Below are 15,951 nucleotides of genomic sequence, written 5' to 3'. Positions count from 1 at the left end.
TTTATGTCATATATGTCTATAATAATATTTCTATTTTTATTGTTATTTATAAAGACCAGGAAATTCGGACCCGCGTTCAGTTATGTTGTTGAAACGCTTATATTATATTAGTGTATTTGAGTTGTACATTTAACCATTTATTAATTAAAAATCATTTTGTCATGAATATGTTTGCTTAAAAGTGTAAAAAAAGCAAAAAGTACTTCGGAGTAAAAACCGAACGGGATATGATAACATCAATATATTAGTTGAGAGTTCAAGCGGATGCGATGTAATAAAATATAAATAGTGATACGACGTGTAAGGTTGGATGACTTAAAAGGAAAATAATGTCGAAAAAACAAAAAGTAAACTGCATTAGAAAATTCGTAAGGGATGCGATTTAGCAAAGTCTGAATAGTGGTACGGAGTGTGACATCCACAAATAGCAACTCGCCACATAGGTGGGTTACTATAAAAAAAATCTGTGGAAAAAATCAAGAATAACTCAAAAAGAAATAACTCAAACGAAATCTGATATGACAAAATCTGAATAGCGTTACGTACGGGGGTGAAAATTCAACCATTGATCAAGTGATATGTGTTGGACATTGAGTACGTGGTGAAACATGGCAAAATATTAAAGGGCATGGCACTGTTCATAGCCATGCCCTTTAATATATATATAGTAATATAACAAACGTTAAATTTGTCATTTTACATTGTTTTTATTTAATTTATTTAACTGACAACGAAACACAATTCATATTTTAAAACATTCAAATTCCAATTCTTTTAATCAATTCCAATTCTTTCAAAAACATTCTGCGAACCAAACTGTCATTTGGTTTAAGGAACAAATAATCATTCAAGAGTATTAAATATTGGTTGAAGAACATAAATTACAGGGCTAGGATAACGGAAATAGAGAAAATAATAACACCATAAATTAGTGCTTACAAAGCAAATAATCGGAGCTGTGACCTTCCAACAGAAAGATGACAAGAGTGAGTGGACCCTGGAAGTCAGTCACTCAATTGTACAATGAAATCGTTGAGTGGTTTGTTTAGTTGTTTTGGTTCAAGAGGATAGTGGACTAATAAAATTTATTTATCAAGTATATATTGGGCCTCAAATTTAGCTCGCTAAAACTTTTCAAAACTTAAACTAGGTCTTCAAAATATGGTGTCTAGAGTAATGACTAATGGCTAATGAACGGATTAATTTTTGAAGCCCTTCTCGTTGTTAGCCTCGCATAACGAATAGTGTAATGGCTTGCTAGTTTCTACGGGATATAGCGTATAATAAGATTAGAGCCAAACAATTCGGATGCCACGATTATTAATTTTTAACATCTAATTTGGATACTTGATGAATCATTAGAGTATCTTATGTCATAATGCCACCATCCAATCATATTCCATAATTCCAACATAGATTCATCATTCCCCTCTCCCCCATCTAAGAGCATGGATTGATCGATAAATGAAAAAGATGGACAAATTTAATAACGAATGGCTCGTTCGAAGTAGTTGTTAAACAGTGACAGGGCCATGATTTTCATTCTAGAATCGCCAAAAATTTTTAATTATGCTAACAAGCCTAAAATTAAATTAAACTAAACTAATGCGGGGTTATCAATTATCTTTAAAACTTGATAAATATATAAAAGAGTTAAATTACACAAATCATCCTTGTGGTTTACACATTATTGTGATTTTCATCTCTCGAAGTTATTTTTAGTGGATTTCATCATTCATCTTTACATTTTTTAGCACTTTACATCCTTTTAAGGGATGAAAAACATAAAAGATTTACAAACTCTTTTAGCACCTTACATTCCTCAAAAGGATGTAATCAAGAAAAAAAATAAAGATAAAGGACGAAATCCACTAAAAATAACTTTGAGGGATGAAAACCACAAATGTAAACCATGGGGATGATTTACGCAATTAGCTCTATATAAAAATAACGACTAATTACTTGTAAAGACCTTCAATTTATCACTTAAACCTTTTTCGGGGCTCAAACAAAAAAAAGTTCTATTCGAATCAAGGAAAACCGCTAAAACAACTATTGTGGGGACTCGAGTAAGTAGCCAGTCAAAAATATTTTTGAAAGTTATTTTTATTTGAATAATTGATTACATGTTATTTCCATGTCATTTTAATTTAAAAAAAACTGCACCTCATATTTTAATTTAAAAAACAGAAAAATGGGGGAAGAACAAGAAAGAGGGAAAAAAGATAGTGAAATAACATGTTTTGTTATATTCTTGTATTTTGGGACAAATCTATGTGGCAGAAAAACTGCACCTTTATACTTTTTTTTATATTACTATTTTTTTATTATTATATATATACAACCTAGACATATTCTAAAACCCCTTAAAAAAATACAGGCAAAAAAAAATCTACTATCGACTACCAAAAGGGTTTAATATCTTATTATCTTTATCAACAATTGATGACTTTGATCGTTATATCTATATTATTAGTATGCAGATAACAAAGATCATGAAGAATGGTTCGCTTGACTCTCACACAACCAGCCTCCGTGGAGTCAAAGATTTTAAGGTTAAATATAAAATTTGACTAATAGTGATTTTGATACATATAATGAGTTTGTGGGAATACAATTCTATTTACAGTAATATATGACTAGACTCTATTTAATATACTTGAATTACAATTTTTTAGATTTGATTGATATACTTTGAGATTACCCGTCCATTGGACTGGTCTCAACACTAGTTTTTAATATTAGGGGTCTAACCGGCTAATAATTGTCCACATAAGTATAATTCGTTCGCGGCCCCACAATAGTTATTTTAGCCGTTTTCATTGATTCAAATAGAACTTTTTTTGGTTCAAGCCATAGAAAAGGTTTAGGTGATAAGTTGAGAGACTTTTTAAGTATTTAATCCTAAAAATAATAGTGGAAAGAACATGTTGTTACACAAATGTTTGTAAATGAACTTGCAAAATCGTTTTCTATTCTACAATTATTTGATTCAATTGGATTTTCATCAATGGAAAATGACGGCCCAAAAACAAATGCAGAAAGAGAAAAAATAAAACAAACTATGGAGAAAAGTAAAGTATTATGGAGTAAATGATATCCTAGCTATTTCTATGTCTATAGTAAGCAACTAAGCATTAGAGTTGCTCATTACCTAGTGACTAGAGAATAGAGTTAGATTGATAGCTCCATAAAATCGTTTTCTATAGAAGGTAAATTTTTTTTAACAGTATTATATATAAGGTGTTTTGGTCAAAAATTACCTAAGATAATTTCCTTAAAAGACTTAGATCAATTATGTAACCAAACTTTCGTTTGTGAGGTTAAGGGCTTGTAAAATATGCCTAAAGTTCAAAGATGCGATTAATAAGAAAGATTTAATGAACGATTATGTCGACTAAACAAGAAATAAGATGTGAAACAACAAAGGTCAGAATAATTAATATCAAAATAGATAAAATCACGATGAATGATGCTAATGAAAGTAAAGAATTAATAAATAATGCGAATAAAGTAAAGAGTAAAGAACAAGAACACCGAGATTTGTTAATGAGGAAAAGCCCTTAATCCTTTATGGATTGCCGGCATAAAAACCTCGGGAGGAAGCAATCATCCCTGCCTTTGTTCTCTTATTAATGATTATTGAATGTTTGCAAATGTTGGAATTTGTTTGATCGATGTATCTAAGTGTGTAAAAGAAATACAAGTAGTGTGTGTGCGAATACAAATGAGTTAAGAGCAGAAGATAGAGTGAGATTAGATGCCTAGATCGATCAGCCTCATTCGTTTATATAGACCTAGGATCTAACTAACTATCCGAAGTTGTAGGGATCTTCTAGGTCTTCGATTGTTGAACGTTGGAGCGTATCTTGACTGAACTTGTGGACGTTGAAGATATTCCCCTCATGCTGAAATCAACTTGAAGTCCGATTATCATGGAAGACCAAGTCTTCTTTGCGTGTTGAAGATTTATTCCATGTGTGTAATCTTCTTTTTACCGTTAGAGGTATTTTCCTTAGTCATATATCGAATATTCCAGAACCTACATGCTTATCTCTCATGGAAATAACAATAATACTTGAAACATATCATTAGCAAAGTATTAATAAGTAATCAGAATATCTTGGGACCTTCAGGATATTGACACCCAAAATTTTACCCATAACAATTGTCCCCAAAGTTATTTAAATAAAATCCATTTTGTTAAAATAACTTTGAATCTTCTAGAGAAAGCTTTGATCGGAGTCAACTAGTAAATTTTGAAACTTCCATGAGGATAAGACGCGTGTAAGTAGGATAACCAAGAGTCTCAATTTGATAGGTAACTACTTGACGGTTCATTTCCATCTTTTCACCCTTCTATATAAGGAAATAGTTTCAGACTTCGAAAATCACGAAATTTTTTTTTTTCTCTCTTCATATACAAAAAATCTCCGTATGTCTTTGAAATCACTAGGAGAATTCCTTCAAAAGGTATGTTCAAACATTTTAGCGAGATTATTTTCTTATTTCTTCTGACTTATTTAATTTCTGTTTCAGTCTCTTACTGATCTTGAAGAACAACAAATCGCCAAAGACAAAATCAATGACGACATTATACAAACATTGGAAGGTCTGCTCAAGTCTTATAAAGAATCCATTGAGACGGAAAAACAAATAGGTTTGGAAGTGAAAAATAGTTTGGAAGCCAAAAACAAGATTTTGAACAATGCTTTAAAGGATCTCTGTTGCGAACTTGGTGCGACACAAGAAGAGCTTAGGGGTGCTCGAGAAGAATCGAAAAGAGTCTGATCTATTTTAAATAAACTGAAAGAGATCAACCCCGAGCTTTACTGGAATATTCTAGTATAAATAAAATATGGGCAATGATGGATATGATGCAAAGGTCAGAGCCCATTTTTTTTAGGCTCTTTTGATTTAGGAAGATGAAACTACCTACCAGAACTTATTTATGTAAATATATTTCGAATGAATGAAAAATCTTTTTTTTGATCTTTTTTATTTCAAATTTGAGAATCAAGAGTGTTATTAGGGGTAAAAACGGAAAATGACTAATCAATTTATTGACATCATATGTTAGTTAATAATTACACTTGACTTATTCGACTACATCAACAGTAATTAATCAAATCGAAGAAGTAATTAAAGAGTAAGATACATGCACCTTATACGCAATTAAGATTCCACTTGTAGGCTGTGATCTCTAGTTTGCAGCATCTTTAATTATTGTCAGCCTCCACTTATTCCTATAAAAAATAATATATTTGTGGGACTGAATAGATTTTTGGAGGGGATTAAAATTAAGAAAGGAATTCTTAATTTTAAGATTTTCGTAGGGACATTGGTGTTCAAGATATAGAGGGGGTCTCAATATCTTGAACTTGCTTGGGAGGCGTGGTTAGCCTTTTTCGTATGTTTTGTGTAATGGGTGGCGTGGTTAGCCAATTCGGAAGATTGATGGTAACACCGACAACCAACAGAATTAATTTCAACGACCTTGGAATTTAACCCTTCAACCGTGAAATTAATTAACGTGCGACACGGACGAATTTAAGAGAAGGTGAAAACCTTCAACCAAAAGTTGGCGTGAAAGCCAAAAGGTGAAGACCTTGTTCCACGATGTAATGCGTATGATTGATAACGTTGATCATCCTTTGAGATCTACAAAGCAGAATTATTTGAAATTGACGTTAGCCATTTGGCTAACGCCACTCCGACGCTCAAGTTAGCATCATTATTGTGAAAAATGAAATAATAAATAAAAATAAAAGTAAAAGTAAGAAATCATACCTGATTTTGTCAAAAGACAAAATATATTACATGTGATACGTTTTAAGATGAATAGCGTTCCAAGCTCTTGGAACTAGTCTACCTAGTAAATCTTGGAGCCAATAAGATCCTTTTCCAGCTTCCGCCTCAATCAAATAAGGACCTTCCCATTTTGGATTTAACTTTCCATCTGGCTTGGTTAACGCTTTCTTGAGAACCAAATCACCAACTTGGAATTGCCTTAATCTTAAATTTTTGTTGTAAGACTTAGCGATTCGTTGTTGATAAGCTGCAATCCTTATCTTGGTTCTTTCTCGTAATTCTGTCACAGCTTCCAAATCTTCAAGTAGCAATTCTTTATTCTTCTCATAAGTCAATAAGCTAATTCTAGTAGTAGGTAAATCCATTTCAGTGGGTAGAACCGCCTCAGTTCCAAAGACAAGCATGAAAGGTGTTTGTCCAGTAGCAGTCTTTGAGGTTGTTCGATCAGCCCATAATACAAATGGCAACTCTTCAGCCCATTTTCCTTTGGCTTGTCTCAATCTTTTCTTCAAATTGTTCATTATAATTTTGTTGCTCGATTCTGCTTGACCATTAGCTTGTGGATGAACTGGAGTAGAAGTAATCATCTTGATACCCCATCTTTCACAAAAGTTTGTGGTCTTTTTTCCTATAAATTGTGACCCATTGTCAAAAATTATCTCCGCTGGAACTCTAAATCTTGTCAATATATTTCTCTTGATGAAAGATATGACATGTGATTCCTGAATCTTGGCATACGCTTGAGCTTCAATCCATTTTGAGAAATAATCTGTCATAGCCAAAAAGTATTTCTTTCCAGCTGAAGATTTCGTCATTGGCCCAGCAATATCCATTCCCCATTTCATAAATGGCCATGGTGACAGAACTGGATACATAGGTTCTGCTGGTTGATGATGAATGTTGGTATGTCGTTGACAAGTATCACATTTCTTTGCATATTCTTCAGCATCTTGTTTCATTGTTGGCCAATAATAACCTGTCCTCAAGATCTTTGAATATAAAGATCTTCCAGCTGTGTGATTTCCACATTCTCCTTCATGTATATCCTTAAGGACATCATTGGTCTCAGGACGTTCTAAGCACCTAAGATATGGTCCTGCAAGAAATTTTCTATACAAAATACCATTTATCATAGAGTAATGTGCTGTTTTCATGTGAAAGTTCCTTGGGTTTTCATTTATATGGATTGTCCCAGTATTTAAATATTCTATTATAGGTGTAGTCCAGGAATTTGTATTGTCCCCAGAGCTTTCAACTTCTGCATCTTGAACTGCTAAGATATTAGTTGCTTCTTTTTCTATAACTGGATGTAATACATGAATTATAGGAATCCTAGTTTCTGGTGACATTTTAAGTGTTGATCCTAGATTTGCTAAAGCATCAGCCTTAGTGTTTTCTTCTCTAGGTACTTGTTCTATATCAAATAAATCAAAGTTTTCGGCTAGTTTTTTCACTATTTCTAAATATTGCATTAGTTTTTCACCTTTTGCAGCATATGTCCCATTAAAATGATTAGCTAAGAGCAATGAATCTACATATACCTTAAGATTTCTAATGTTCATATCTTTAGCTAATTGCATACCAGGAATTAAAGCTTCGTATTCTGCCACATTATTAGTAGCTACAAAATGACAATTCACTGCTTGGGGTATAATATCTCCCTGTGGCGATTTTAGTACGATACCTAATCCTATTCCTTTAACATTAGTTGCACCATCATTATATAAAATCCATTTTTCAGTAGCTTCTTCTAACTTTTTTACTTCTAAGTCTACTTCAGGTTGTAAGTCAGTACTAAAATCAGCCAAAAGTCGGCTAAAGCTTGAGATTTTATAGCAGTCCTAGGTTCATAAATTAAATTAAAAGCACTTAACTTTACAGACCATTTAGCCATTCTACCAGATACTTCAGGTTGTCTAAGCGCACATTTTATAGGGTAATAGTTTTGACATGTATAGCATGCGTTTCGAAATAATGTCTAAGCTTAGTAGATGCCATAACTAATGCAAGTAAATGTTTTTCGAGATGAGAGTACCTGGTTTCCGCATCAATTAAACTTTTACTTACATACTAAATAGGATGTTGTTTACCTTCTTCTTCCTTTACCAAGACGACACTTACTGCATTTGATGATACCGCCATGTAAAGATATAAAGACTCACCATCTTCAAGCTTAACCATCAATGGTGGAGTAGAAAGATATTTTTTCAATTCTTGGAAAGCTTCTTCCTGTCTTTATCCCCATTCAAACCTTTTATTCTTCTTCAAGATGTCATAAAATTCTTTGCACCTATCAGAAGATCTTGATATAATTCTGTTCAAAGCTGCCAATCTTCCCGTTAACCTTTGAACGTCTTTAGCATTTGATGGAGATTTTAGGTTCAAGATAGCCTTGATTTGTTCAGGACTTGCTTCTATTCCTCTTTTAGTGACCATATATCCTAGAAACTTTCCAGCTCCTACTCCAAAATTGCATTTTGCAGGATTTAACTTCATGTTGTATTTATCCTGGATGTTGAAGGCCACTTCAAGATCTTTCAAGTGATCTTCAGCTTTCTTTGACTTCACCACCATATCGTCTATATAGACTTCCATCGTATCCCCCAGTTGGTCTCTGAACATCATATTAACCAACCTCTGATATGTTGCACCTGCATTTTTAAGACCAAAAGGCATAGCAATATAACAATAAATACCTATCAGAGTCATAAAAACGGTAGCTTCCTAATCTTCAGGTTCCATCTGAATTTGCTGAAATCCAGAAGAAGCATCCATAAATGTGAGCATGTCATGTCCAGAAGTTGCATCTACCATTGCATCAATATGTGGCAGTGAAAATGGATCTTTTGGGTAGGCTTTGTTGAGATCAGTGAAGTCCACACAAACTCTCCATTTTCCATTTTTCTTTTGCACCAGCACCACATTCGCTAGTCATTCAGGAAATTTTACTTCCCTAATCATATTTGCCTTTAATAATCTCTCCACATCTTCTTGGATAATTGCATTTCTTTCTGGAGCGAATTTTCTTCTTTTCCGTTGAATTGGCTTAAAACTTTTATCAATTCCAAGCTTGTGTGTAATCACGTCTCTAGATATTCCAGTCATATCTTCTTTCTTCCAAACAAAAGTCTTCATTCTTCTTTTGAGGAAATCAGTGAGTTTGACCTCCAAATCTTTAGAGATCTTTGCGCCTAACAATACTTTAATATTAGGATCTTCAGGAATTAGAATGACTTCTTTAACATCTTGCTCCTCTGGTTCATCGACATCGAAGATCCTTTTTTGTAATTGCTATTGTGAAGTTGGCTTTGAGACTGACTTCATGGTGGATTTATAGCACTCCTTAGCTTCTTGTTGATCTCCTTTAACAGTGATCACTCCCCAAGGTGTTGGCATCTTAACACATTGGTGATATGTTGATAGCACTGCCTTCATTTCATGAATCCATGGCCTTCCCAAAATGATATTGCAGCTCGGAAGAGTATCGACCATACAAAATTTCTGCATGGAATTTACCCCTCCAACATGTACTGGTAGCTTAATTTCACCAACGGTATATTTGGTTTCGCCACTGAATCCAATTAGTGGAAAGGCTTTGCTAATGATATTGTCTTCAGAAATGTCCATTCTTCTCAGGGTCTCCAGCTTGATTATATTTACTGAGCTTCCATTATCTATCAAGATCCTGTGAACATAATGGTTAGCAATAAAGAGAGTAACGACCAGACCGTCATGATGAGGCTCCAGTATGTCATCGAAGTCATCGTCTTCAAAAGAGACAATATCAGCATCTGAAATTGAAGCTTTTTTAACGCCTTTTTCTCCTTTTTCTGTTTTGCTTTGTTTTGCAAATCTCTTAGCAGAAATAGTGTTAATTACTCTTGCGTCTAGAGGTGGAGAATCTGCTTTTTGAGTTGAATTAGGCCTTGCAAATTCTACGCCTTCAAGATCCTTAGCTTTCTTCCTTCCGAGAAGTTCCTTAAGATATCCTTTGGCCAGAAGAGTAAAAATCTCATTTCTCAACATCTTGCAATCTTCAGTAAGATGGCCAAAATCTTCATGATAAGCGCACCATTGGCTAGGATCCTTCTTTTTGAAATAAGAATCACTTTTCTTTTGTGGCCATCTCACTTTGTCTCCAAGATCTCTGAGCGCCATTACCGAGAAACAATATGTTAAAAGGGCAGGATATTCAACCCCATCATCTTCTTCGACCGCATTCACTTGGTTATCAACATGTCTTGTGTAGGGTTTGTTCCTTGGCTTAAACACTGGAGTTTCTGCTTTCCTATTTGGACGGTCATACGATAAAGCCTCCAGTTTTGAAGATGTTAGCTCATTTTCTTCAAGTCTTATAAATCTTGCCGCCCTTGCTTTAGCCTCATCCAGATTTCTGCATGGCGTCATTATAAGATCCTCCTGAAGTTTGGATCCTTTGTGGAGACCTCTCTGCAAAGCTTGTATAGCAGTTAACATATCTAATTTAGGAATATTAAGAGATTCTTTAGTAAATCTAGTCATAAACTTAGGATCTAACTAACTATCCGAAGTTGTAGGGATCTTCCAGGTCTTCGATTGTTAAACGTTGGAGCGTATCTTGACAGATCTTGTGGACGTTGAAGATATTCTCTTCATGCTAAAATCAACTTGAAGTCCGATTATCTTGGCAGACCAAGTCTTCTTTGCGTGTTGAAGATTTATTCCATGTGTATAATCTTCTTTTTACCGTTAGATGTATTTTCCTTAGTCATATATCGAATATTCCAGAACCTGCATGCTTATCTCTCATGGAAATAACATCAATATTTGAAACATATCGTTAGCAAAGTATTAATAAGTAATCAGAATATCATACTATGTCAAGATCCTGGGACGTCAAGATCTTGGACCGTCAATATATTGACACCCGAAATTTTACCCATAACACAAGGTAATAATGAGGTATTGGTTATATTGATGTTTCATTATTGTTTTGTAACTAAAACTTTGAATAAGAAGACTAGTCTTGAAAAATTTCTTACTGTTCAAACTAAACGTGTAGCACACTATAATAATACAAGTAAAATATAAGAAAATGAGAAAAACTAACACCATAAGACTTTCAAATCCTTTTTTTTTTTTTGCCACCGTCACCTATCGCGGTATTGGATATTTTATGATTTCGAAATAAATAATTGCGATGAATAGGTTCAACTGCAATCAAGAAAGTAATATGGAGCACTAAACTCACACTTATAATAACTTTATACACATATCAAAAATGCCAACATGCTTTAATTCAAGTAACTCACACACTTATAATAACTGTATACACATATGTATTCAGATTAGGATACTATCAGGTTCCTCCAACAAACGCGTCTCTTAAAACCAGATGCACATATCAAAAAGGTCAACATGCTTTAAGTAATCCATAAAACACACAACAATATTAATATTTGCCAAAACAAATTCATAAGTCATGTAACAATATTAATCAATTGTAACAACTTTAAAATTAGGGATGATTAAACAGCCATCATCCTTGAATTGCTACTGGTATTGAGCTCAAAATGAATTCTTTGAAACGCAACCATCACTTGCTGAACCAATCTAGACTTATTCTTATTAACCAACATCTTAACCATTGCCACAACTTGCTTCCGTAATTTCGCCTTCTCGATCACCTCCATAATCACTCTACCTTTCACACCCTCATCCAAATTAGCATCATTCATCACACCTTTCAACATCTCATTAACTTGCAACCACTTCAACAATCTTTTCACATCTTTATGAATAACATGTAACGTCTTACTACATAATGTCACGTCCATTAGTGCAATCGCGTAGCCAGTGGCTACATTACGGTGAGTTTGGATGGGAGATGGGGTTGTTGGTTTAAAAGTACTAGATGAAAGTTTATGTTTGTGACATCCTGCAAAATTCCAGGTCTGTCAAACTTAAAACATTGACTTATACACGTGACATTTTACAACGATATAAGTATATATGACAATATGTGCATATATTAAATATAAGTATAAATATGCTTGACTTATATGATATTAAAACTTATTACGTATTTAGAAATTATTTATGTAACTAAACTTGCACATACACTAGTTGCATTACTCCACATACATAGAAAATAACTATAACCACTTAAATAAAGGTAAATTGTAGTTATGTTAGTTAGTTTATACTCTAAATGCAACTATGTACATATATTATAAAAACATTGTCATAATAACCAAATATAAAATTAAGTAACTAAGTAAAAAGGTTCAACTACTTACATCATAAAACCAAAATAATAATAATAATAATTAAACCAAAAGCTTTGGAATTTACGGCTCATCCATCCCTCAAATAATAAACCCACTCAAATGTAAATTCCCTATAAAGTTAATGGTCCCCCTACCTTTCATTATCACCAACACATACAAACAAATCAACTTACTAACAAACAAAAACACTCTTTCTCTTTCACCCTTTAGAATTCCGGCGGCCACTCCACTGCCGCAGCCGGTCATCGGAAAAAATGACCAACCACCTCAAAACCATCTACAACACCATCTCTATCCTTTAAACTCAAAACCCATCAGTTTACTCTTATCATTTTCGAGTATATTCAAGACCCATCAAAAAACACCATTTTTCCTCAAGCATCTCTTGGTCATCTCGTTTGTTGCTGCTTACTTAATTGGGTGTTTAATCTTTGGTTTTAAACACTCAAACCTTGGTAAGGATGAACACAATATGTTCATATTGCTTTCTTTCTTGCAAAACTTCCATTATTTCATATCTATATATTATGGGTTATCACCATCCAAAAATAATCTATAAATATATTTCTAGAGAAGGTTTTATTATAAGTACTTGATTGGTGATGTCAATGAATGTACAAGAGTCATGTCACTTACTTTCTTACTTATATGCATATACGTGTGTGTGTATATATATATACTTTTTTTTTATTTCATTTGCTTATTTTAATTATTGACCCAAGTGTACTACTTTGTAATATTGTCAAATGATTTTCCATCATCAAAAGGGTTTATGAAGAAATGCTATATAAAGGTTTCTGTTTCTTCTTATTGTAAGGTCAAAGGATTTTCTTGAGGCAACTATTGTTAAAGATAGATTTATAAAAATCAAATTGTGCATATATACCCATATTAACTTCATCTCTTTCTCTCTTGCTCGTGACATGCATGTATGGGAATGGGAGTTGAATTTCCAAATGTTTTGTATAAGAACTCCAAGTGTTGTTTGAAAGTGTTTGCAAAAAGTCAGATTCTTGTCTCTATCCTATTACGGAAATGAAAGTTTTAAAGGTAGTATGATACTTTATTTTTATAATAATATAACCTATTCATAGTCTTGTCATGTTTTGTAATTCTACATTAGATTTTTCCCTTTAATAATATGGATTTTGAAAAGAGACAAGGATGATACAACAAAGTAAATATTTTATTATATTCTTGTTCTTTGAAAAACTGATTCTTTGTTGGGGTAATATGAATCGATTTTTGGCAGAGGGTAATCCGACCAAGAAAAGGGTAACCTGACCAGGAAAAGTCGTTGCGAAAAGTCGAATAAGACAAAAGTCGATGTCGACTGTCATAGTCAACGGTAAAAGTCCCTGTTGATGTCGACGTCGCCGCGGATAGTCGCATAAAGACAAAACCACACTGCAAATCCACAATGTACTTTCTGTATATAAATGCGTTTTTGCTTTCATTTTCAATGCAATTTCATTCGCTTTCCTTTTCAGAATACAACGCAATTTCATTCGCTCTATCGCTTTCAGTTTCCTGCAAGTCTTTATCTTCGGGTATGTATCCATCCATACATTTCGGTTTCATTTTACAATATATATCCGTACATACACTTATAATATAAATGTTTATATATAGTATAAAACTATTAGTAATATATATATCCATACTATTAGTAATATATGTCCATACTCTTTTCTACATTTGTATATGTATCTTACGTAAACATATATATATATATATATATATATTATGGATATAAATATAGTTGTTATACTTATGTGTAATTATATATATAGTATGGATACCATCAATAGTTACTGAACTAGATGTTGACTTGTTTACTTGAATTGTTTCAGATGGATGGTTTGGAGGATATTTGGGTAGACCCAGAAAACGTACGTATTGAAGTGCCGGATGATGTGTTTGAGACACCTGATGCAGACGGTGAATTTGACTGCGAAGCTGGAGACTTAGAAACCGAGGAGGCGTTCGCTTCCGTCGAAGAATTGACGGAGTGGGCTCAAAGAACAGCAATGGAGTTGGGTTATGTTCTAGTCAGACGACAGTCGAACAAAAACTCGTTAAAGGTGGTCAATAAAGTGATACTAATATGTCACTACGGTGGACCACGCCATAAGAGGTTAATTGGGCTACCCAAGCGGTCCAACAAGATAGGTTGTCTCTTTACTTTGGAAGGCTGCTCCGGGTATGATGGTAGTTGGAGGGTAACTGTAAAGGACTGGAGACACAATCATGATCCAACTATCAATCTGCTTGGGAATGCATATGCGAGACAGATGACGGAAGAAGAAAAGGAATTTGTGGGAAAACAATCGGATCGCGGTATGTACCCACGCCAGATCCTAGTAAACCTCAAAAATGAATTTCCAGGAAACCTGACTCGAAGAGTGTTATGCCTGAAATTTCAAGTACTTATATCTTGAAAGCCTAAGATCTTGACATAGCTGAATATTCAGAATACTTGTTGATACGTTGCTAACGTTACTTTACAAATATTATTGTTATTTCCATATGAGATAATTATGCAGATTCCAGGATATTCAATATCAAGCATGGGAAAATATCTCTAATGGTATAAAAGCAAAGACGCACATGAGGAAACTCTTCAACATGCTAAAGAATACTTAGTCCACCGAGATAATGGGACTTCAAGTTGATTTCAACATGAGGAGAAATACATCAACTCTCACTTGACCAGGCAAGATCTTCAGCAACGTTCAAGTATTGAAGATATGGAGGATCCCTACAATATCGGATAGTTAGTTAATCTTAAACACTATAAATAGAATGAGGTTGATCGATCATAGGCATTCATTATTCTCTGCGCACTTGTATTCACACACTACTTTCATTGCTCTCATCTTTGCTCTCACACTTAGATACATCGATCAACCGAATTCCACCATTGTAATCATTTTAACATTCATTAATAAAAGAATAAAGGCAGAGACGATTGTTTCCTCACGGGGTTTTTATGCCGGCGATCCTCTAAGGATTAAGGGCTTTTCCTCGTCAACAAATATCGGTGTTCTTGCTCCTTACTCTTTATTTTTTACGCATTATTTACTTGTTCTTTGCATTTATCTTACATATCTAAATATAATCTGCATTATATTCTGTTTTCTATTCATAGTTTGCGAATTTCTTCACCTTGTTTATTGTTTAATCGACATAGTCTTTCATAAAAGTCTTTTTATTAAACGCATCTTTGAAACTCAACATATTTTACAAGTACACAACCTCACGAACAAAAGTTTGGTTACATAATTGATCTAAATCTTCAACGTAGATTATCTTAGGTAATTTTTGATCAAAACAATTTGGCACCCACCGTGGGGCAAAAGGTGCTTTCAATTATCAAGAATTTCAGATCCAAAATTTTGAAAAACTATTTTTCCTAAATTAATTCCGATAATGTCGACCCAACTAACTAATTCTTCGCAAACTACTCCTGTTGTTTTCTCTTCTATGATTGGTAATACTGTAGGAAATAACTACAATCGGAGAAGCAAGAACAACACAACTCGTCCTACTCAAAACAAGGATAAGGGACCTGTTGATCAAACAAATGAATTCAGCATTATTAATGAAGTCCCTGCAGGAAGTCAACCTCAAAACATTGAAACAGGAAGAGCAAGACGATCAAGCTTTTATAATGAACAAGGCTACCCAGACCCTTTAATATCGAATCTAAAGAGGCTGCTAGAAATCTTAATATTGAAGAAATGCCTAACTTGTTTGAAATTTTGCAGAAACCCACTAAAACTGTTGAAGCAAATCAAGAACTTACTCAAACACAATTCAGAATATTGGAGTCCAGGATTACAGAAAATGGGCCACCGATGACTCCAAG

The 15,951-nt window shown here is 33.7% G+C and overlaps 2 protein-coding genes across 2 annotated transcripts; both read right to left on the bottom strand.

The window, feature by feature from the left end:
• Nucleotides 1-9,102: 9,102 nt before the first annotated feature.
• On the bottom strand, nucleotides 9,103-10,332 carry LOC122591434. Its single transcript, XM_043763703.1, has one exon. It carries the CDS (start codon nucleotides 10,330-10,332, stop codon nucleotides 9,103-9,105), a length of 1,230 nt encoding a protein of 409 aa, XP_043619638.1.
• Nucleotides 10,333-11,318: 986 nt separating this feature from the next.
• On the bottom strand, nucleotides 11,319-12,326 carry LOC122591433. The gene is made up of 2 exons (XM_043763702.1): nucleotides 12,254-12,326; nucleotides 11,319-11,728 (listed from the first exon to the last, which is right to left on the bottom strand). The coding sequence occupies exons 1-2, from the start codon at nucleotides 12,324-12,326 to the stop codon at nucleotides 11,319-11,321; spliced, it is 483 nt and encodes a 160-aa protein (XP_043619637.1).
• Nucleotides 12,327-15,951: the final 3,625 nt, after the last annotated feature.

The sequence above is a fragment of the Erigeron canadensis genome, chromosome 3 (assembly GCF_010389155.1).
Source record: "Erigeron canadensis isolate Cc75 chromosome 3, C_canadensis_v1, whole genome shotgun sequence".
Classification (NCBI taxonomy): Eukaryota; Viridiplantae; Streptophyta; class Magnoliopsida; order Asterales; family Asteraceae; genus Erigeron; species Erigeron canadensis.
The sequence above is the reverse complement of the archived record's forward strand: the minus strand, read 5'-3'. Positions and strand labels throughout refer to the sequence as shown.

Coding starts and splice junctions, on each gene's coding strand:
- LOC122591434 (XM_043763703.1), bottom strand. CDS start 10,332: ATGACTAGATTTACTAAAGAATCTCTTAATATTCCTAAATTAGATATG.
- LOC122591433 (XM_043763702.1), bottom strand. CDS start 12,326: ATGACCGGCTGCGGCAGTGGAGTGGCCGCCGGAATTCTAAAGGGTGAA. Junction 11,729..12,253: donor AAGAGTGTTTTTGTTTGTTA/GTAAGTTGATTT, acceptor GGAATTTTGCAG/GATGTCACAAACATAAACTT.